The sequence below is a fragment of the Ictalurus furcatus genome, chromosome 24 (assembly GCF_023375685.1).
Source record: "Ictalurus furcatus strain D&B chromosome 24, Billie_1.0, whole genome shotgun sequence".
Lineage (NCBI taxonomy): Eukaryota > Metazoa > Chordata > Actinopteri > Siluriformes > Ictaluridae > Ictalurus > Ictalurus furcatus.
The window spans coordinates 19,648,569-19,672,969 of record NC_071278.1 but is presented as its reverse complement, the minus strand read 5'-3'; the positions used below and the strand labels follow the sequence as shown (position 1 = coordinate 19,672,969).

Here is a 24,401-nt window from a genome sequence, read left to right as displayed (position 1 = left end):
CTTTCTAAAACGTTGAAAGCCATCTGATATTAAGAAAACGTTTAAACAAAAACTGATTTCGGGTAGTAATGTACGTTCAAGAGCAAAAATTTGCATCCTTTTAGGGTCAAAATATTGCAATGTATAGGAACAAATTTAATGTGTTAGGTTTCATAGATATTATTTTAATTATCACAACTAATAATGTTGGTCAAAGAGTGTATGTGTGAAATTATAGATAGTGATAGTTATAGATAATGAAACAAAAAACCTTTTATGCCCACTGTTTGCCTTTATATATATATATATATATATATATATATATATATATAAAATAATCATTCTTCCATGTCCTGTGATTGGCAATAGTATCCTCTCAGTTGTAATATTTGTCCTCCATTGTTCCTGTTATATGTATATATTATAACTCTGAGAGATAAACACTCATACAGTGCAAATCAGGTCTAGATCAAGAGGTTTATGTCTTGTTTTGTTTTTTTTACCAGCAATATTTTTTGGTTGATTTTAACTCATATTTTGAATTGTAGCTCACTCACATTTAATTTTAACTTCTCAGAATTCCATTATTTTGCAAATAAATATATATTTTTTAATAAAATGGGTGAGGCTACTTTTTGCATGCAACTGTACTGTATCATGTGATAGCATTCAATTTAAAAGGTTTAGTAATGTGTTTTTATGCCTTTTTTCCTACAAATATGTTGTCATCTGATAACGCTGCTAGGGGATTAGTGGAAAATATAGAAGGCCGGTACATAAGTCATCATTTTCAGTTATATAATTATTTAAAAAATTACCATCAGAAAGCCAAACACAAATGGAATTTAAATGTAAATTTTAATGTAAAATTGTAAATAAATGGCTTACAAAATTCCACAAACATGCATTCATGTATTTGCAAAATCACACTTTAGATATGTCCATGTGGTCATATATACACATTTATAAATATATATACAGTTTAATCTTAAATCTAGTTGTGTGTGTGCTTTTTTTATTGTATATCGTGCCTGCTTTAAAAAAACAAACAAAAAAACAACAACAACAACAAAAAAACATCTAGCTGTTAATTGGGTATATGTACAATTGTTTCTTAGTATTTTCTCGGTTAAATAATGAACTCCCAATATATATATATATATATATATATATCTGTTTTTGTCTTCATAATTCAGATACAATTGCAGTTCAATGCAAAGCCTAATACTTTGAAAGTCACACACATATATAAAGCATTACTACATGCATCTAGGACCTCTAGAAAGTTCCACAAGATGTGTGTTATATTGCACATTTCCCTTTGTATCCAGTCAAAGCTTTATGCACCTTGTGGTAATGACACAGGCAAATGTTTCAGGGCTACTAGCTCCTTCTTAATGGCTCAAAAAAATGCTAATTGTAGCAGATTTTGCATGTCTCTAAGCAAACAAATGATGTAAACGTGCGTTAAGAGCACGCTCACACAGAATGACCATGTTCTCAGATGGTAAATATGCCGCTTAACTCCAGATGCGTTCCAGGAGCTGATCATAAGCTGAGCATAGTGTCCAGCTTGTTTAGCTATGCAGGAAAAGGACATGTAGGAAAACAGGAAATCTGGTTCACACACACAGCACACTTCTACAGTGTGTTCTGAATTCTGAATGATCATATACACTCATTGGTCATTTAATAGTAACTCCTGTACGGGTGTATGAGCCAATCATGTGGCAGCAGTGCAATGCAAATAATCAAGCAAATACAGATGACTGTTCATTTTAGAAATCAGAATGAAGAATAAAAGGGACTTAGTGACTTTGAATGTGGCAGTACAGGTTGTTTTGATTATTTCAGAAACTGCTGACCCAACTCACACAACAGTCTGTAAAGTTTACCAAGAATGGTGCGCAAAACAAAAAACATGGGAGAGGTGAGAGGAGAAAGGCCAGACTTGATCAAGACCACAAGAAGGTTACGGTAACTCGAATAACCACTCTTTACAACCATGGTGAGCAGAAAAGCATCTCAGCATGCACAACATTGGATCTGCATTGCGGTCCTGCCACATGATTTGAATGAGCAGGCCGACAGGTGTCATAATTCAATCATGTAGAACTATTTGCTTTAAAAAGCCATGAAGGAAATCAAAGCACAGGAGAGCAATTATATGTTTAAAGCATGTATCTTTAATTAGTCACCATACAATATTCATGAAAAAATGCATGAAAAATGCTAAATAAAAACAGTAAATATATATATATATATATATATATATATATATAACACATGTATCACATAAAACAGCAGTCTGTACAGAGAACACGACCCACAGGTCAGCTGCAATGGCCGACTTTTTTTTTTTTAAAGCACAAAACTGAGAGTGATACACACATTTCGTATCTATTCATGTCCTCATTATATGTGTGAAATTAGAAAAAAACTCTATATGCACACTATAATAAACATACAACTCGCTATCACACTTGCTGGTATATCAGGGCATCTAGTTACAACTTCACATATAGATTATTCAATGCTGTGCTTTCGGAAAAACAGTGAAATATTCTAGCAGCTTCTCTAAAGAGGAAAAAAATCTGATATTTATACTGCTGCAGCTGTTTAGTATGACACTTCACTACATGAGCACATGAGCACTGCAAATACTAATTTATAAGACTAGAAAAACTGGTATTATATATATATATATATATATATATATATATATATATATATATATATATATATATATATATATATACACACACTTTAAAAAACATTAAATAAACCATAATTGTTAAAACTGCTCCTAGCTGTTAGAATATAAATAATGTAGAAATGCATCTAGTAGATTTAGTAGGCAATTAAAAATGACATGCCACATCTGGAAATATTTTTTTGGCCTTTTGGACATTATTACTTGTGGTATTGCATGACAGATTATTATGCTGTTTACTACCACAAGTTTCTGAAGTAAACTTATTTAAACTGAAACTTTCCAATGAATATATGATTTATAAAGATATTTTCAATCAATATCGAATATTTTGTAATTAATTGGATGCTTAAGCAGTGTTCTATAGTTTTCAGCAAATACAGCTAGTAAGAAATTCAAATGACATGCCACATCTGGAAGTTGTGAACAGATATATTCTTTTGGATATTATTGATATTAGTGGTACTGCATAACATAATAATAGTGCGAGTATACCGGGGTTCATTATAGGGTTCAGATATACATACAGTATATGTGTAGTGTGCAAAGTTTCAAGAGAAGCCAAAGTCCTTTATTAGCTGTGCAAGCAAAGAAAACAAATCAGATCACCATTCTAATATATATGATTTTCTGTATTTTATGAAATATTCATTTTCATTCCTCACCCAGTGTGATTAAAATAAATGAAATATATACTTATACATGTATATCAAAGATCAAATAATACTGACAAATACAACAATAATAATAATAATAATACAGTTGAACCACCATATATATATATATATATATATATATATATATATATATATATATATATATATATATAATATATATATAGACTTCTATTTCTATTTTAGTTAATATGCATGATGGTCAGAATGATAATAAACATACTATCATGCTTACAAACTGGCTATCATGCTTGCTGATATACCAGTGCATCTAATTACTAACTTCACATATTATTTAATGCTGTACTTTTGAAAAATGTAAGATTTAAGATTCTAGCAGCTTCTCTGAAGAAATAATTAGAATTTTGTACTGCTGCAGCTGTTTTATGAGTCATTTGACTACACGAGCACTGCAAACAATGTGAACTGCGCTGAATTATGAATAATGAAATTTATTACGGAAGCAGGTAGTATGATATATAGGTAGGAATACACTAGTGTACAGGCCTCTGTGTCCCAAGTGCCTTGTAGTACAAAGACAATTACAACATGGCCTAAAGCAGATCATGCTAAACACACCAACAACACTTAATACGCAACTCTTTTACCTTTGGACAGTTAAGAACATGGATTAACAATACTTAAAATGTGCTCGTGTTCATGACATGCCCCTTTCAGTATATTCAACAGTATATTAACTTCTTCTGTGTTTTCTGGAAGAGATGAAAGTGTAATGCGGCAAAGACTTTGAGTTTGTGTGCTGGAAGGACTTTGGATTTTCTTCATCAGTACTTAGTTAAACTACAGGAGAAATGAGTTATGTAAAGCTGTGATGGGTCACATACTGACTCGTTCTTCTGAGCAGGCTGACATTTTAATTATGCTCCCTTATCTGATGGATTTTCAGCTAGTCCTCACCACACGTCATAAGCCTGCTCTTTATTGTTTTCTTCTTTATCATATATCCTTAGATTCAGCCTGTCAATGAGACAATGAAACTCATTTGGCCCAACTTTGACTGAAGTTTGAACATGTTGTACATTATAGAATAACTTTTTTTCAAATCTATCGTGTTCAAAAAGTGCATGAATCAAGTATATCAAGAAGTAACAGTGAGGTATTTCGGTCCCATGTGACCCAAGCTGGTATATAGATGCACTATGATGTAGAATTCTTTAAGCTGCAAAATAGAGAGTACTTTATTGATCTTTATTGAATTTTATTATACTCAATATACTAAGGAATGAATTCCTTTTTATTTTATTTGCTTACATCAAATACATCATCATAAAAATATTTATGAAATGTTTAATATTTAATTCCATGTTCCACCCAAGGCTATTAAAACAAATGAAATACGTACTGTACTGTATATACTAATGCTGTACACCACGTAGGTCTAAAACGGTTTTGCTATTTGGTATGGCTTTGAAAAAAAGATATAAACATATTTATATATTTTACATAAATAGTACAAATGGCACTGATCCAATACCCAGTGTATCGAATCATATCAGATTGTGTAACAAATGGCAAAGCTTGGACTTGAATTTGGAAAATAAATTTATTCGTGGAACTGGAAATGTTTACATATAAAGCGACTTGATCAGTTTTTCCTTTGTTTGCATTGATTAGAGTATATGTATACTTATATGTATATGCTTTATTATATTTACAGTGTAAGTGATTTTTGTGTGTGAAATTTAAAAAAAAAAAAAAACACACTTTAATGCTTAGTAGTTAAAAAAAAAAATAATATCATGGATATTAGTATTGGCTGATATTCAAGGTTTGAGTATCGGTATCGAAAAATGAAAAGTGGTATCATGCCATTTCTACTAAATAGCTATACTATAGTATAAAACGGTGAGTATGTTATATAGTATTCAGCTAGTAGTACCCTAGTGTACAAGGTTCTGTGCCCCAAATGCTTCGTAGTACAAAGATTATTCCAACGTGCCTGAGTACAGATCACGCTAAACACAGAAACCCTGATCTTTTTTAGAAAATAGCCTGAGAGGAAATGTTGTTTTTGCTCTAGCGGTTCTCATACAGTTGTACTAACAGTGCGAATAATGACTTCACTATAAACGCTAGCACGTTGAGTAAAACTGCTGTAATGCAATATCATAAATTACACCTAATATATCCATGATTAAACTCTTTTTCCTGTTGTCTGATATCCCAGTTTGGCAACCGTACCACATATATACATATATTAATAATATAACATTCTGTAGTGCAAAAATAAACAATGTAGTCCAGTACAATATTTTACATGAATATTAAAAGTATAGGTAAGTGTCTTTTAAGTAATAATCATCGTATAAGCATGAGGACCTCTGACTATGTTCTCAACGATGATGTCATCACCTATAAAATGAAAATATTAGACATTAGATTTAGTAAGTCTTAAAGGAGATCAAGAACCTTTTCATCTCCGTGTGAGTGAAGCATGGGGTGAAATGACATATACAGTCTTGTTTAACCTTCACAGAATGGTACAGATGTTTCAGTTTGGCTATTTTTTTTTGCACATCTGTGTAGATGCTTTGTTTTACATCCACAAATATATCATGAGTAAAGTCTTAACACAGCTTTCCAACAAGAACAACAGAAATTCACAAATACCTAAAAGCTGTGTTGTTTTAGAAAGAAAAAAAATTGCTTCTTTTTCCTTTCAGAAGAGAAAACGGTGTCGTTGGAAAAGGCTCCAAAGGTTCTCCACCCACACAGAGAAATAAAAACAACACTGTTCTATGGTATGCTCAGATCTTTAGATTTTGACGTGTCTATGGACATGCACGATGGCGCCGTATAGCTCGCAAGCAATTTCGGATAATAATGTTGATCTAATGTGACGATCCGTGCAGGAAAATCTCATTCGGAGATGGACACCCTGAATCTCCTCGTGCTTCACGTCCAATCCCTGCACCAGCTACCTTAGACTTAATAGGTAAGAGCAATAACCTTGTGTTAGTCATCGACACAGCCTGAGAGTTTGTGTGAAAATGGAAACGCAGATACGCCACAGAACAAAAGAAGAAGAGTTCTACAGAACTACAGAGTGAAAATATGGAAAATGAATAAATGACGAATGATTAGCAAGCTGTAAACCTGTCGATTCATGTATACGTGACGATGTTGCACGCTGTTATGAATAATAATTGACGCAGATGAGTTTAGTCGTGTCACAACCTCTCACAAACACTAACATATTAGTATTAAAACTCTTCATAATCAATATACCTAGATTTACATTTTGCACTCTTTTTAAAAAGCTCTATTATGCTTTATTTATTAAGCTTTATTGTTTTTTTTTCATTATTAGAATTTAAGTTTCAATGTCCAATAAAGCCTTATGTACTGAAGTCTGTCTCAGAGGTAAAAATCCAGATGTGCAGGAGCCTAAAAGCAAAAATAAGATTTTCTACATAATATTGTGTGCCTGAAAATAGTCACAGGTGGACAGAGACACAGAAAAATGCATCTCTCCTGTTTGCTCTCTCTTCCTCACACACTCAGACATGCACATGCTTACTTAGCTTATCTGGCAAAAATCTGTTATAACCTATAATCCATCTGGTGAATAAAGAGAAACTGTTTATATATTTTTGTTTGCATGCGTCCTGAGTGTGTTTGCTCATTAATAATTGTGTTAAAGACTAATAATTACTCTAATAGTCCACAACACGATTGAAAAGACACATTTGACTGCACTGTTTTTAATCACTTTCCTGATAAGTTCGGTTTATCATATCAAAATGGCGGATGGAAAAGAAAAAAAAAAAAAAAAAAACTTACAAAAAGCCAAATGGCCAAAACAAAATGTCTGGATTTTACCCATGATTCAGAGGATGAACTTCAGCGCAGACTACGTCCCAAATCCTCACACTACACTACTGTATGACAAAAATACTAATATAACTAGTGCATGTGGCGTTAGTCTATTTTTAACTCATTGTTTGGTGCGGATTTGGGACGCAGCCCAAGTGATTAAAATATGCGCAAATCAGATGCGCACCTATAAACGCAGCAACTTTCTCCTTAGGCCACATGTGTCTTTTGTACTAAATCGATACACAGATTGACTCTCTCTCTCTCTCTCTCTCTCTCTCTCTGTGTGTGTGTGTGTGTGTGTGTGTGTGTGTGTACTCAGGTTTACTTGTGCGTAAAAGCGAGAGTGGTCTTGTGGTTTACCTGAGGAGTTCTCTCTCTCTCTCTCTCTCTCTCTCTCTCTCACACACACACACACACACTAACTCTGACCATCTTTACTGATTCGGGAGAAATAAAGTGAGACTTTAAAGCCACATCCCTTCTATTGTTTTTGCACAAAAAGTTAATTAACGCATATAGGTCATCATATTCTCGAGGGTAAAAAAAATGATTGTGAGATTGTTGTAAGTTATTAATAATAGTAATAGTAGTAATAATAGTAGGCTAATAATACGCGAGTAGAATTATTTAATATAGCCTACATTAGTTAAAATAAAAAGGTCATTCAAAGGTTGTGTATGGATACATTTAGCTCCTGATGTTCTTCAGGTCAGGTTCTGTAGGCTGTTATTTATTTCAGAGGTTGGTTTATATGTAAATAAAGTTCCTATAAAGCGCAGAGCCTTGTATAGTCACCGTGCTGTTTAGTAGCAGTAGGCTATTTTCCTTAACACTCCACGTTAGTGCACTTTTTATACACTGAGAGTGCGTGCAGTGAGACCAATGCTTCAAATCAGTCTTACTGTATTTCAAATAAGGACGAAATTGTTTCTTTTTTCACTATTTTGTTCTAGCCTACGAATCGCGAGAGAGAGAGAGAGAGAGAGAGAGAGAGAAAACAACAACAACAACAACAACAAAACGCATATATTCAATACTCGACCACGCGCTGGAAGATTTTTTTTGTTGTTGCAACGTTCCGGTTGTATGCTGAGGCGTGTGTGTGTGTGTGTGTGTCCCGCTTCCCCTTGTACGAGTTTCTGATGGCAGCTCGGTGACGTAAGACGCATCAACGACAGGCGACAGGCAGATTCGCGCGAGACGCGGGGATGGGCGGATGGATGGGTGGATGGATGGGTGGATAGATGGACAGATGCTGGGGCGGAACTTGGAAATATTTCCGCATTATTATTCGCCTCTGCCTGCCAGGCGAAGAGCGTAAAACGCGCAGCTGGCAAATATCTCAAGGATGCGCTGCTCCATAAAAGGTAAGCAGACCGCTTTCCACACCTAAAGAATCGGTTTGGCATGATTGTGTATATCATGTTAGAGGCGCCGTAATGGACGCGCGCGCGCGTGCGTGTGTATGTGTGTTACCGCAACTGCGCGCGAGCGAAGTTACACTTATTATAAGGCACTGCAATTCGGAAACAAGAGCGCTGTAATACATACCTTATAGATGAGTCCGGTGTTCGCGTGCATGTGATCGCTAGCAGCATCCTCTTCTCTCTCTCTCTCTCTCTCTCTCTCTGTGTGTGTGTGTGCGTGTGTGTGTGTGTGTGTGAAGCACGCGTGCTCCCCTCAGCCGCCGCAAGGAAGACTATTTAAAAATCCGCTGGAAGGAAGGTGCATCGTCCGCCAGGCGCTTTCAAGGCCAACCCCTCCTTACAAAAACATCACTTAAAACATCAAACCCAGCCCCAATATCGACTTCAAAAAGAATGGGTGATGAGTCGACGACTAGAAAAATAGAAAGGAAGAAAGAAAGAAAAACGAAAAGAAAAGTTCTCCTTTTGTTCGTCTCAGCAAAGTGCTGCTGAGTTATAACGCTTTATAACCAGTCTTCACTTTATAGGCTAATGCAAGGAAGACGTCACGTAGTTTATGCATGTATTACAATGGAATAAGCAGCCTAATTAACAAGCAGCCGTGCATACTTTGCGTATTAAATAGTGTGCACGCTGCTCAGTAGCGTACTTTTTTTTTCTTTCCACCCCATACTATTTAGCACGCGCTCTCAGACGTGGCCAGTGAACTTATTTCCCGGAGTCCCTCCCCTTCCCGTGCAAAGTGCTTCACTTCCTAGTAAGGTGCAACGAATCATCCTGCAACTTCCCACGCGTTCTTTACACAAAAAAAAGGAGAGAGAGAAAAAAAAAACCCACACGAAATGATCAAATAATGTGTTCACAAACGCAACACTGGATCATAAGTCGGTCGTTTTGTGGGCGTGAAAGTTTTCCGCGTCCTTATAATAAACACGCGGCACGATCAAAGAGATGAAGGAGAAAGTCATCAGATCATAAGTGTGATGTGAAGTAAGATTTCTCAGCAGCAAACATGAAATGAGTATACTTTCAACTGGAAAAAAAGAGATCACACCTACCAGTGCGTCATGCTGCAAACAGTAAACTTCTTGCGTTTGAGCGTGCGTGAAGTGAAGTGAAGCGCGTGAAGTGAAGTGCGTGAAGTGAAGCGCGTGAAGTACTACTTGTCTTTTTTTTTTCCGTTTCTTCCATTGAGATGTCACTAGACGCGCGTGAATGTTATAGTCACACGTTAGGATAAAAAAAAGACGTTTATTATTGTTATTATTATTATTATTATTATTATTATTATATGATCCGTTTTCCGAAAGAAGAAAAAACAAACAAAAAAAAAACCAAAAAAACCAAAACAATCAGCTTCCCTTTTTTACTCCAGTCGACCCTGTGCGGGAGGAGGAAAGAGGAGAGAGAAAAAAAACAGAGCAATTAAAAAGATTGACAGCTCGGATTTCACTGTCAGAGTGACGCTCCTGGAGGGGTGGAGTGTAGAGGAGCAGGAAAGGCAACTCGATGCGTCTGTCTATCAGTTGAGACTGTCTGAAACGCTCTCCCGTCTTCAACGTGCGATCCTTATATATATATATATATTTTATCTCCAGCGACCAGCCGAAGCCTCGAGCCTCACCGTTTCGCTCCCGGTACTTTCACCAATTAGTTGCTTTTTTTTTTCTTCTTCTTCTTCTTCTTTTCGGAAGAGCACCTGGCTAGATTTCTCTCTCTCTCTCTTTCTTTTTGCAATCTTGTTTATCACGCCCGAGATCAGCTGTCCACATGTCGGCCGAGCATGCACGGACACTCGTTTGTGAATACCGGAGGCAACGTGTGGAAGCTGAACGCTGAAAGCTCCTCCAAAACCGCGCGCGCGAGCCGTTCCCGCTGACTGACTGACGTTAACCGCGTCCCCGTCTTGTCTTTTCTCCGAGTGCAGGAGCCTGAGCCTGATCCTGAGCCGCCCTCCTCCCAGGGACGAGCGCCGAGACGGACGGAAATACAGTCGGACTGGGTGTTGTTTTTGCGTTGGGTTTTTTTTTTTGGTGTGTGTGTGTGTGTGGAAGTTTCCTCCCTTTTCTTTACTGCTGTCCCGGTGAAACGTCGCGCTCGAGGACGATCAGGGAGAAATGGACGGAGCGTCTGTTCAGCAGTGACCGAGCTGTGCGCCGTTACACACCGACACCGGAGATACCGCTAATGCACCGAGTCAACAAACGGCTCTGGCCGTGAACTGTCCTACCTTCAGTTTCGCAGCAGTTTACAGATTGATCCATCAACAAGCTTTGCTTTCTTCTTCTTCTTCTTCTTTTTTTTTTGATAAAGAATTAAAAAACTGGGCAACACTGCGAGCTGAGACTTTCAAATCAACTGAGTGACTCAAAAAAAAAAAAAAAAAAAAAGAATAAAGGAGATCTCCAGATGCGAAATTAAACCTAACATCCTGACCCGGGTTGTTAAAAAGAAAGGACCGAGAACAAGATTGACCTTTTTTTAATTTCCTTTCTTTTTTTTTTGTCGTCACCTGCATTTCGATTCTGTATGAAAAGTCAAGTGGAGAGAGTTGGAGAAGAGCATGCCGCGGAGAAAGCAGCAAGCGCCGAGGCGATCTTCAGGTAAGCCCTTTCACACACACACACACGCACACACACACACACACACACATACACACCGAACGCATGCGTTCAAGTGTTTGCTTGTAAAACATCAACGTTTCAAAACATATCAGTTGCATCTCACAGGCCGCACAGAGTTCACTGTAATCACACTATAAGCATGTTACTACAAGCAAATGCTTTCGGTCTTGTATATGATCTACATCCAGCGGCAAAGTGAATACGGATTGAAATCAGAAACTTTTTGTGTGTGTGTGTGTGTGTGTGTGTGTGTTTTAAAAACTATGTTAAAAATGCGAATCTAATCGTGCCCCCCCCCCCCCCCCGACAATAAAATGCACTTTTCCAGAGTTTTCTGCACTCCTGTGTAGTTGCCTTCCTGGATTTGATGCTTGATTGATCGCCTGTCACGTGGCCGCCTTTGATCTATTCATTCCCGATAACCATCAAGTGAATCATTCACCATGGAAACGCGCATGCGCGCTTCCCCGAGCCTGGACACGCAGGACAACTTTTGCCCCCGCTGATGAGGCGGAGAGGAGAGAAAAGAAAAGAGGGGGAGGCATTCTTGGACTTTTTTCTTGTAATCTCAGATAGAAATGAAGCAGAGAGAGAGAGAGAGAGAGAGAGAGAGAGGAGGTAACCAGGGTGTGTCCTATCACTAAATCATCCATTTCTTTGTTTATAGAAGATACAGACTTTTTAATGAATAATAATGCATTTTTGGATGAAATGGATTGTTGTCTGTTAACAGGCGGCGTGCGAAATCAGTTCTTCGGTCTTTCGTTACTACTAATCTGACTTTCTGTTCCTAGTGTTTGTTTTGAAGCTTCGTCTAAGTGGACAGTTGCCTAGCAGTGGACGTGTCCTTCCTCTGAGACAGACAGGTCTGTCCCCCCTTGGAAACGAGAGCTCCCTCTGATGGAATAGCATTGACAACGAGGATTCAGGAAAACACGTCTCGGTAGTACTTAGGCCCAGAAATCCGAATTACGAGACGAAAATCAGTGACACCGCATAGCTGAGTTACACGAGACCCTACTCGGTATTAAAGTGAAGCGCTGACGTTTAGGCACATGCCTGTCCTTACTAGGCTTAATTTCATACTCCTAACTTGAGGCGCATCAGTGTGAAATGGATTTTTATTTTTTATTTTATTTCCCGAACCTGGCTGAGTCAAAGAGAGACTGTCATTAAGAGTTTAAAGACTCTCCGAGGTGAGATGGCAGCTGGTAATGTGACCTGGCAGGTTGTACCTAAAAAAAAAAAAACAAGCCATCAAACCCCCCTGCCTGCAGTGAATATTGATTTAATTGTCTGTCTTTTGACAGCCATATGCATCATTGGCTGTTATGGTCAATCAGAATTTGGCAGGCCCGGTTTTCCATCAATCCCACGGCATGACACTCTGCACAATCGAAACCAAAACAAACAGGGATACCCGAAATAGTCCGTGTAACCTTGAGGTGAGAACGAGAAGAGTGAAAGGAAGTCTTAAAAGAGCATCATTTTTTTTTAAAGTTATCGTGCTGTGATTCGTGACTACTTTAGCGTTCATTATGGAGGACTGAGGCACACGGCTGTGTCCTGTTTCCGCTCCTCCTCCGTTCCAGACAGTCTCGGTGTGCTTTATTCACAGTTACAGCCTCGTGTTGTTGTTTTTTTTTTTCTTTTCTCTTCTGGTCAGAATCATTATCCCCGCTCGGCCCGTCGCTCCGGTCGTGTTGGTGCAGTGGGAGCCGAGTGTGTCGGCCTGCTGCAGCCATTCGTTTCGATTTGCTGCCTTTCCTCTGAAGCGTACACATGCAGGCCTCCCATATCGAGCGCAGAGCCAGAGCAGCAGCACAGGAGAGCGAAAGTCTGTATTTACATTCGAAGCCTTTTGAAGTCTCCTCCATGGTAGATGGACTCCCAAAAAATTGACTGCACTGCATTTTATTTCATTATTATTTATTTATATATATATATATATATATATATATTTTTTTTTTTTTCACAGTCCTGGCTTATATATGGGCACAAACATAACCGTGTGAGATTCACTTTAATTCGAAAACCTCAAACAGTCCGTGTCTCATGAGGTCTGAAAATGTACGCTTGTTTTTTTTTTTCTGTGGTTAAATCAGGGCGCTTGAGAATAGGTCCAGACAAATAAGCAGCGAGGAGCCACAGTTTTTGAACCAGCACAGGGAGTCATTAAACTCGGCCCTTCGCTGAAGACGAAAGGCTTCTTAATTATCAGGGAAAAAAAAAAAAAGCTAATAGTTCGTCTGCTGCTTTCGTTAGATAGGGGCCCTAATTATCTGAGCTTCTGATGGATTTGTGACAGCGCCTAACGATTAAAGCTGACAAATTCGGCTAGGTGTCAGCTCGGCAGCTGCCTTGATGTAATCAAGTTGATATTATACAGTTCCCATAGCCCGTAGTGCCGCATTAACTCAATTTTCTGGCGCAGGTGACAAATGGACTTTGCTACCTGACTAATCACGTCACGGCAGCGATGCTGCTTAATGACCTTGGTAATCCTGGCTCTTAACCGCACCGCTGGGCCCGCAGACTCTCTCGCCCAATCAGATGCAGTGCTTAGTCAACACACCACCATTATCTCTGGGTGTTAAATCACCACCATCCTGTATGTTATTGAACGTGCTGCCTGGGTCTCAAACCCTGAGCACTCCTTCTTAACCAAGTGCACTACTTTTTTCAAACACACCACTCTTTTAGCGATTATGCTTGGTTAGAGGAATCTCAGGAGAGGATTAAAGACAGAGTTGTTTATGTAGCTGTGCTTTTGTGTGTACATGGATTTTGTGTGTCGTTGAGTAATTTTGTATTTATCGTGGCTGCAGTAGTGCTGTTTAATTGAAGATATGTTTCTAATCTCTTTTTTTTTTGGATCAGATGAAGGAGATAAACAGATAGACAGATAGCTCCTGCTGTGTTTTTGTGCATGTGTGTGTGTGTGTGTGTGTGTGTAGTGTGAGCATTGCTATTCCCTACAGAGTGTGCAGTGCTCACCCGTAAAGGATCACACTTGTTTATGCTGACCTTGGCTTACTCTCATAATCGTAATTACTCTTACAAAATATTTTTAAATTACACAGTACATGGATACAAATCAGTTTAATACACATTTTTAAAGGAGGGAAAAGAAAAGAAATTATTTATTACAGTGGCCTCCATTAATCCATTAATATTGGCACCCTCGGTGAATATGAGCAAAGACGGCTGTGAAAAATTGTCTTTTTTGTTTAACCGTTTGATCTTTTGTTCAAGAAATACACAAAAATAGTCTGCTGTCATGGATATCAAACAATTTTAAACACAACACAGGTTTATCAAAAAAATATAGGTTAAATATAGGTGTGCAACAATTATTGGCACCTTTTAGTCAATACTTTGTGCTAGCTCCCTTTGCCAAGATAACAGCTCCGAGTCTTCTCCTATAACGCCTGGTGAGTTTGGAGAATACATGGCGAGGGATCTGAGACCGTTCCTCCATACAGAATCTCTCCAGATCCTTCAAATCTCATGGTCCACGCTGGTGGACTCTCCTCTTCAGTTCACCCCACAGGTTTTCTATGGGGTTCAGGTCAGGGGACTGGGATGGTCATGGCAGGACCTTGATTTTGTGGTCAGTAAACCGTTTCTGTGTTGATGTTGATGATGTTTTGGATCATTGTCCTGCTGGAAGATCCAACCACGGCCCATTTGAAGCTTTCTGGCAGAGGCAGTCAGGTTTTCATTTAATATCTGTTGATATTTGATAGAGTCCATGATGCCATGTATCCTAACAAAATGTCCAGTTCCTCTGGCAGAAAAACAGCCCCGAAACATTAAAGATCCTCCTCCATATTTAACCGTGGCCATGAGGTACTTTTCCATATGGCTACCTCTCTGTGTGCACCAAAAGCACCTCTGGTGTTTATTACCAAAAAGCTCTATTCTGGTTTCATCTGCCCATAGAACCCGATCCCATTTGAAGTTCCAGTCGTGTCGGCACACTGAAGACGCTCGAGTATGTTTTTGGATGAGAGTAGAGGCTTGTTCCTTGAAACCCTTCCAAACAGCTTGTGGTGATGTAGGTGACTTCAGATTGTAGTTTTGGAGACTTTCTGACCCCAAGACACAACTAACATCTGCAGTTCTCCAGCTGTGATCCTTGGAGATGTTTTGTCCACTCGAACCGTCCTCTTCAGAGTGCGTTGAGACGATATAGACACACGTCCAATTGATTCATAACATTTCCAGTTGACTGGAACTTCTTATTTATTGCCCTGATGGTGGAAATGGGCATTTTCAACGCTTGTGCTATTTTCTTATAGACACTTCTCATTGTGTGAAGCTCAACAACCTTTTACTGCACATCACAGCTATATTCCTCGCTCTTACCCGTTGTTATGAATGACTTAGGGAATTTGGCCTATGTGCTACCCCATATTTATTCCCCTGTGAAACAGGAAGTCATGGTTGAACAATTTCCTGTTCCTAGTCACCCGGGTGTTCTAAAAAATGTAAAATATGAATGGGAATATACTTCAAATATATTTTTCTCATATGAATTCATTGGCGTGCCAATAATTGTTGCACATCTATATTTAACAAAGATATATATATTTTTTTATAAACCTGTGTTGTGTTTGCAATTGTTTGATATCCATGAGAGCAGAGTATTTTGGGGAAATTTTTTAACAAAAGAGCAAAAGGTTAAACAATAAAGAGAATTTTCCACAGCCTTTTTCGCTCATATTTACCAAGGGTGCCAATATTAGTGAAAGGCAATGTACATTAAATAAAATGTACTCGCATGTCTGTACTTTTTCCACTTTTCCCGTGTTTTTCATAGATTCCTAGTTTATTACATGAAAAGCCTGAGTGATCGGCATGCAGCAAGGCTGTAATGTATAATGTAACCGTGAATCAAGCCTGCTGTCATTAACAGGTGACATTGACCTCTTCAGTCGATATTCATGTTTAGGCCCAGCACTCAAAAGCAATAGTTTAATTTGCATTTGCAAGATCAAAGCGGGTGGACTATAGGAAATCAAAGAGTATGCAGTTGTCGGGGCGGTCGGGAGCGACGAGCCGCTTGCCGAGGTTGAGTTGAGTAATGAAGATAGATGACAGGTTTTATGGAGAAAAGCACAGATCGAAATGAAAATATGTTTGGGTTTCCCGTACATCAGGGGTATGACTGCATGCAGAGCTGCGGTGCAATAGAGCTCGCTCACAGCATAATGAGCTTTTATACAATTGGGAGTTTTTAGTTTCCACATAAGTTATGTCAACTCGCCGTCTTGTCCCAGACCGAATTAGAGGTCTCCAGACTCCTGTGTGTGTGTGTGTGTGTGTGTGTGTGTGTGTGTGAGAGAGAGAGAGAGAGAGAGAGAGAGAGAGAGAGAGAGAGAGAACTGGGGTTGTGGTTATATGTAATGTTCATACTGTGATAAATACCAAACCATTAGACTGGGGGTTTGCAGTATGGTTTAAAAAATCATATCACGATACTTGAAGTAAATGCAATACACACAATACACGTTGTGATATTTAGGTTTGATCTTTAGGTCCATGTTTAGGTCCGAATTAATTAACTAATTAAAAAGTACGTAAGAGTGTAGTGACTTTTTTTTATAACATCGTTTACAGATTATGTAAACAAATAATAAGTAAATGATGTGCAAAAGGAGGGAAAACAAACATATGGTGTTGTAACGATACATTATATCGTCACGGCACCCCACCCTACTGTTACCATGCCTACAATACTACATTACTATACTACTTTACAATACTATACCACTGTAGGCATTTTCGGCAGTCGAACATGAAATTAAAACATGATTATGATTATGTTGTGAACACAGCGTAACGCTTTTGAAGAAAGTAAATCACTGTTACTGTGAGCGGTTTAAAAGTATTGACAACATCCATGATATCTATATTGTGATGTCATTTATCAGGATATAAATATTATTTTTGTTATTACAGTATGATGGGAAACAGCCCTGTGACTAGTCACATGGGTCAACGTTGTCATGACACTATCGTATATAAAGAATAAGACACCACAGGTTGTGCTGTTATTGGAAAGTAAACAATGACAGGTTCCCAGGTTAATGTTCCCATCCTGAAGTTGATTAATTTCCTGTAACAGCACACCTGAAGTGTTTTTTTCTCTTATACAGTTTGGCAATTTGGCAATGGTTACATTTTTTAATTTATTAAAGGACGTCATACTTTTTTTTAATCCATTTATAGTTTTTGAAACAGCCACAAAACAAGTTATCACTACATTTTTTATACTCCCCGACCCCCCCCCCCCCCCCCCCGCTCTTTACATTAACAAGACAAAAAAAAAAAAAAAACGATTTGTGCTGTTACCATGTTGGAAAACTGGCACTGGAGACTCCTTCTAAAAAGGAGTCTTCAGCTTCACAGAAAACTTCACCATGTCAACAATTACATGTTATTTATATATTTTTAACAATGTGGAGTGTCTGCTTTGATGATAACGCATTAGAACGAGTGCATCAATACTGTATAAACCTGTGATTTGTCTTGCAGCGCAAACTATACTGAGCTGCTGTTGTAGAATATTATTCAACACCTTCCGACCAATCAGAGTAAGAATTCAACAGCGATGTGATACAGTAATAATAATAATGATAATAAAATACTGTAACATGTTACTAATCAATTATCCTTCATTCAAGTGAACTTTCATTTAACATTTGCTTGAGGAACAGAATTATGAGATTATGAGATTATTATGCGTTCTTTGACAAGGACACGCATGACACTGCATTAGTTTTGTCCAAATTCGAAGTCCTTGTGCTGTCTTCACAAACACAAACCACGAATGCTAGCTAAAATATGCTGCGTATCTCGGTGCATCTTCTCGAATAGTGATGACATTTTGAAAAATAAACATTACGTTGAACATCAATCATATGAATGTGTAGTGTGGACACTGAATGTGTGTGTGTGTGTGTGTGTGTGTGTGTGTGTGTGTGTGTGTGTGTAATTACTCAACATCCCGATCAGAATATGCGGAACAGCGAGGAGGTAGCTTAACACCAGTGGAAGCTTGCAGCACGGTATTATGGGAACTCGAGCTATCAAAGAGGCCAGCTGCATTTTATCTCTCCCTCTGTCCCTCTCACTCTCTTTCTTTCTCCATCTCTCAGTCTGTCTGTTTTGATCCCGTATGTTTCATTTCTCAGCTAATTTGGTCTGCAGTGAGTCAGAGCGAAGACAGAATGGGAGGGAGTGGGGGTTGGGGGGTGGGGGGGCGGGGGACAAAAGAGAGAAAAGCTGAAGTCCTGCCCCGGTAATGAGAGTTTGGGAGCTTGGGGAGTACGCAGAGGTCAGCGTGAACCCATGGGACGTCGTCTCACTCCTCTCACTCCTCTAAGTCCTGTGCTGCTCTCCTCTGTTCTCTCGTTTTGTCACCCTCACGGAGAAGGGAAGTGGTGATGTGGATGTTTACTAGCTTATACAGCGAGGAGAAAACTCGAGCACTCGAGCAAGCACACTAGCAGATAATCGGCGTTCCTCGCACATCTGCGCAATTCGAGATCTGCTCCGTCCTTTAAACCGCGTCACGGGGTCCAGCTTTTGATGTGTTGAGTCTCTGGCTCAGAACGATGAGCTTACTGACCTGCGAAGGATGAAACCAGCATTTCGCAGTGCGCGCACACACACACACACACACACACACACACACACACACACACACACACACACACTGTTGTCACGATGGAAAGATTTTGTATCATTGCTTCCATGCTAACAGCCTCATACACATTGGCTTCGACAGATGAACATGAAATGGAAGTAAACCTTTTGATGATGTTCAGTAAACACGTTGTAACGCCTCCTCAAACTCGTGGAAGTGCCGTCCTGGGACTCTGTGTTCCTCGCCCCCCGTTCTTCCTACTCCAAATATCCTGCGACATACAAAAGGCCAAGATGAAAGTGAGAGAAAGTACTTTGTTGCAGCCTCTTAACTCGTATCCTTAAACAGAAGCTTTCAGCTATTTTAGTTCGATGAGAGAGTGGAGACGGTGAGAAAGAGAAAGAGAGAGAGAGGGAGAGAGAATGAATGGGGCCTAAAATAAGAGCCAGAGAGCGAGAATAAAGGAGTGGCATTCGGAAAGGTATTAGAGCTGACAGATGAACAGAAGTGGAGAGAAATTCTCGCGCAGCAGCTGGGCCTGCAGTCATTATCCTGACAGGTGTCAATTAAGAATTACGGTGTGCCCTAGTCGTCCGCGCGGCCCAGCTGTCTCTGCGCCGCAGAAATAACACTTTACCCTTGTCACTGTGTTAGTTCTTCGCCCCGGCCTTCGCAAAATGAGCCGCCCAAGCGCCAATCGATAACCAGTGTATTAGCAATTATTTTGCACATTGATTTACGAGGGCCAACGACTCCTACTGTGCTGTTATTAGCCCGTGATTAGATCTACCCGAAAACACACACACACACACACATACACACACACACACACTCTCGCAACCCTGTTGCCAGGTGGATATATGTTTCCTCCGAGGCCCTGAGGTCTAGAACAATCTTAGTGCACGGTGTTAGCAACCCGGTTAGACCCTCCATCATGAGTGGCCATAATACAGACAGGCCTCTTTAGTTCCCCCACCCCAAACACACACACACACACACACACACACACACACACACACACACACAGCCATGAACGTGTGGGATGTGAAATACAGCCCTATCTGACGCAGCCAGTAGATGGATGCTGATGGAAAGAAGTGTGTTATAAGCCTGCTGCTAACACACCCAGGTGTTAGGACAGCACAGTACGTCGCTTTTTAATCGCGTGATGAAAATACGTGGAAACACGTTCAGGATACTTTAAACTTTAACCTCATAACATCAGTTTATTAAACCACAGCGCTGCTGAATTCTCAAATCTGATTGGTCAAGAAGGTGTTGATTCATTTTCTAGAAATGCCCCTCTGACAGCAAGGCAAATCACAGGTTTACATTAAAGTGCTTGCTTTAATACATGAGCGGTTTCTGTAGAAACAACTTACACAGGGACTTGTACACTCCACAGATGTAAAAATGTGTTGTTATTTAACGACGAAAAACATCCAGTTGTTTACATTGTTGACTTTTTTTTTCTGAGGAGACGGTTAACATTTCTGGAAGGAGTCTCCAGTGGCAGTGCTTTGTAACAGTCAGTAAGTTTTCCTCCACTTGAAAGTCTTTCACGACAGGAGACTTGACATTTTTCGGTTTCTCAGAAACAATTCTTCTTCTTCTTATTATTATTATTTCATTACTAGCTTCAAGAGAGAAACAGAGAGGTTGGTGAGGGAACAACTGTTTATACAGTAGCTTCTATAACGTAAGGAACTAACAGTTTGTTATGAACATGAATTGAAATTTCTCCATATGGGGATTAATAATGTATTATCTTATCTTATCTTATTTTATCTTATCTTATTTTATCTTATGAAATGTAACTACTGTATAAATGGATTAAAAAAAAAAAGTACAAAATGCCATTCTTTAACAAATAGAACGTGTAATTGCTGTCAAATTGCTGTGATTTAAGAGGAATTAAACGCTTTGGGGTGTGTGGTTATTGGAAAATTATAAACTTCCGGGTGGTACCAGTAACTTCACTTGACGTTGGGCTGCATCACACTACGTCAGTGATTAAATCAGTGATTGAAGTATTTTTATCGTCTGGCACGCAGCCCTACTCGGGTCCCTCCGTAGACAAAAGCACGTTTTATATTTTAACACACATTTTAAAATGAACGCCGACCCGAACACACTCCAGTACAGCTTGTTTTTTTTGTGTGTGTGTGGGTAGTTGTGTCTTTTGTATGTATTCATGTTATTAGTACTGTATTACATTGTCAGTGTGAAGAATAGAGCAGTAAGCAGTGTGATACTGGCTGTAAGAAGACCATCTGTGCTTTTTGTATAAAGAAGCCATGCATATTGTGCTGGAAGGAGAAGCTTATGACAAACTGCCCACAGACACCTGTTGAAACACTCGAAGTGTTTGCTGAAGTCCATTATGTTTGCGCGACATAGTTCAATTTCATTCAGCTTGATCTTTATCTGCATTTACAGACTGTAGATATACAAATATGCCACATTGAAATGTCTCGGATTTGATTGGCCAGAAGATTCATTTCTATAGGAGTGCTCCACGTAAAAGGTTTTGAAAAAGAAAAAAAAAAAGTTTATTTAGCATGTATGGAAAGAGTCTCAAGTGTCAGCGCTTTGTATGTTTTTTCTCAACAAGGGAAAGTCTTCAGGATTGTTTGGGATTTGCATTTCACGGATGTTCCACACCAATAAGTGTAACTTCAGTTACACAGGTAAAGGTATATCATTCTTTAATAAGTCATAAATTGTCATTATTGGCGAATTCGAGTCACATCACAACATACAATTGCTGATTATTTTCCCTTGTCATGTTTTATTCCGTATATAATGACAACAGTGGCCAGATTTTACACTACACGTATATGCCTCATACCTACATATACATACGCAATTATACTGACCTTCAGTTCAAACTGTTTCACTGTTCATAAAGGACCTTTTCATATAAAATATAAGTTCATATCAATTAAAGCACTGATTTATAGTCGTGTCTATCTGACATGAGACACCACACCACAGTGTTAAAAAAAACACCACAACAAGCCTGAGCAATATATCATTCTCACAATATTGACCTCCGCAGATTCCAATACTACAGACGCCAATATGCAAAAGAGCACTCAAGCAAATCGTAATATGGGGGGGAAAGCATATTAAAATATACTGCTATACATTGGGGTTGTCTTATTTAAACAAACTAGACACGTGGCGATGTGTCATGGTTACACTTTGGCCTTTATGAAATTGCCTAAAATCCAAATCAATCGTTTCCTTTGGTTTACGAGTCCATGATCGATCAAAACACCTATAGTAAACTTATCTGGAACTAGAGCTGCACTGTCCAGATGAAAATAATATATGCTGCTACACGTCGAGGTCGTGGCGTGACTTTCAATATATGAAAACAAACTGGTGTATCGATTGATTTACATTTACATTTATGGCATTGGGCAGACGCTCTTATCCAGAGTGACTTATATTTATCTCATTTATACAACTGAGCAATTGAGGGTTAAGGGCCTTGCCCAGGGGCTCCACAGTGGTAGCTTGGCAGTGCTGGAGCTTGAACTCCTGACCTTCTGATCAGTAACCCAGAGCCTTTAACCACTGAGACTCCACTGCCCCATGATACAGAGCTCTGCAATATAAATATTGAGATGATGAATAACAAGCAACGTATTTTTAATCTTTTCGAACAACTACTGACATATTTACTAAAAACCAAACTCCAATTCATGCAGTATTGCTTTCGATTGAAAAGTTGTACGATTTAAAGGTTTATATTCAGCAATACTTGCAAAAAGTTTTGAAAATCAAAATTCCCGACAGTGATTGACAGGCAAGTGTAGCTGCCTACTTGCCTGATTGGTTGGATGTTGTTGGTTTTATCGACATCATGGTGACTAGAGATTTCCTCCTTGGTAGATCTGATGTGAAAAGAATTTTAAAAAAGTGCAAAAATCACTTCTATATCATAAAACCCACAAACTACATCATTTAAAACATTTCAAACAATAATCAGTTTTTATCGTGAGGCCACATCAATGACTACAGATCAGATTTGATTCAGCAGAAACATTGCCAGTTCAACGATTCACAGTTCATAGACTCTAATAACATTTTCAGGACTAAGACCTGTTGGTTCTGGGCCATTAATGCCAAGCATGATCGTGATTAACATGGCTAAAATGCTTTTTCATCTCCTCCCGAACTGCACCATGTTCGTCATTTCTCGAAACCTCAGCAGCATAAAACAGCGAAGCAGACAACCACAGTTAACACCCTCTCTCTCGCTCGCTCTCTCTCTCTTTCTCCCTGTAAGCCCATAATGCATTGCTCGGAATCGGCCACATAAAGACTGCTCTCGTTCTTTTATGAGCCAGCTTGAAGCACGTCTTAAAATGGTTGCGCGAAAACGCCTTGACTTCCAGCGTTTCTGTCGTGACACTTTCATTGGCTGTTTTTCGTGGAGTGTTTAGGGCTGAATCTGCAGTCCATCACTCTTTAAGCTGGTGAAAGAGGACTCTGTCACCCCCCCGTCTTTTATTACCGCACCGATAAAGACCAGGGTGCACGGAGTAGGACAATAGCGAGGTAGTGCTCGGAGTAGCTGTAATTTTCAGCCAGTGGAGAGAACTTGTATGTAACTGATAGCAGGCCAAGAAGTAATGAATATCATTTTTTGGCCACCAGTTTTATAGCGCTGATAAGGCAGCTGGGAATGGATACGGCCGACGAGAGCCGTTTGGCTTCGAGATGGACGCCAGACAGGGCAATGACTATTATATTTAGGGTGGATCGGGCTGCCATTTATCCTTTGTAAATCGTACAAATTAAAAACTTTATTAAAGAATAACCACACACTTAACTGTTCGAGTAACAGGGTTGAGTATTTTAGCACAGAATTAGCAAAAACACAAAATGTACTTAACTAACTTCAGTGCTAATGATATGAGGACATTATCCAAAAAAAAAAAAAAAAAATCGTGAAATGATGAATTGTTTAATTTGTAATTTACGTTCAGTCTATAATTTAGGTAACATGGTTATATGTTCAAAGCAACCATGTCAGACCATAGCATTGCAAAAAAGAAAATAAATGAATTTCTTCTTCCCATAATCATCACGGAATTCAGAAGATGCAATTTCCTGTTTTGGAATATTCTGAATATTTCATAGTGGCCATTGTGTTGAAATAACAGGGCTGAGTGAATGTTGTGGAACAATACATTTTTGACAAGCTGTAATAGATGACTCGTAGAAAATGACGTTTTGAGCATGAGATGTTCACCGGATTCACAAAATGATGCAAAAATTAGATTTTTGAAATAATTTCATGATCATATTTGAAGGTAAAAAGTAGTTACAGAGGACTGGGACAGACAAAATGCTGTTTTCTACATGCTGAGTTATTGCAAATGTATTGTAACTTTCTTTGTAAATGTAATATCAGTAAGCCACAAATGGCACCACAAGTTAAGGTTCACCATTAACACTCTCTCACTACCG

At 38.9% G+C, this 24,401-nt stretch overlaps 1 protein-coding gene across 1 annotated transcript in view; it reads left to right on the top strand.

The window, feature by feature from the left end:
- Positions 1–8,326: 8,326 nt before the first annotated feature.
- The window catches only part of tshz1 (teashirt zinc finger homeobox 1), a 49,112-nt gene continuing 33,037 nt past the window's right edge, over positions 8,327–24,401 (top strand). The window contains exons 1-2 of the mRNA XM_053612596.1: positions 8,327–8,573; positions 10,561–11,236. Coding sequence (XP_053468571.1) covers positions 11,197–11,236 — 40 coding nt within the window. The 5' untranslated portion in view covers positions 8,327–8,573; positions 10,561–11,196. The remainder of the gene's footprint in view (positions 8,574–10,560; positions 11,237–24,401) is intronic.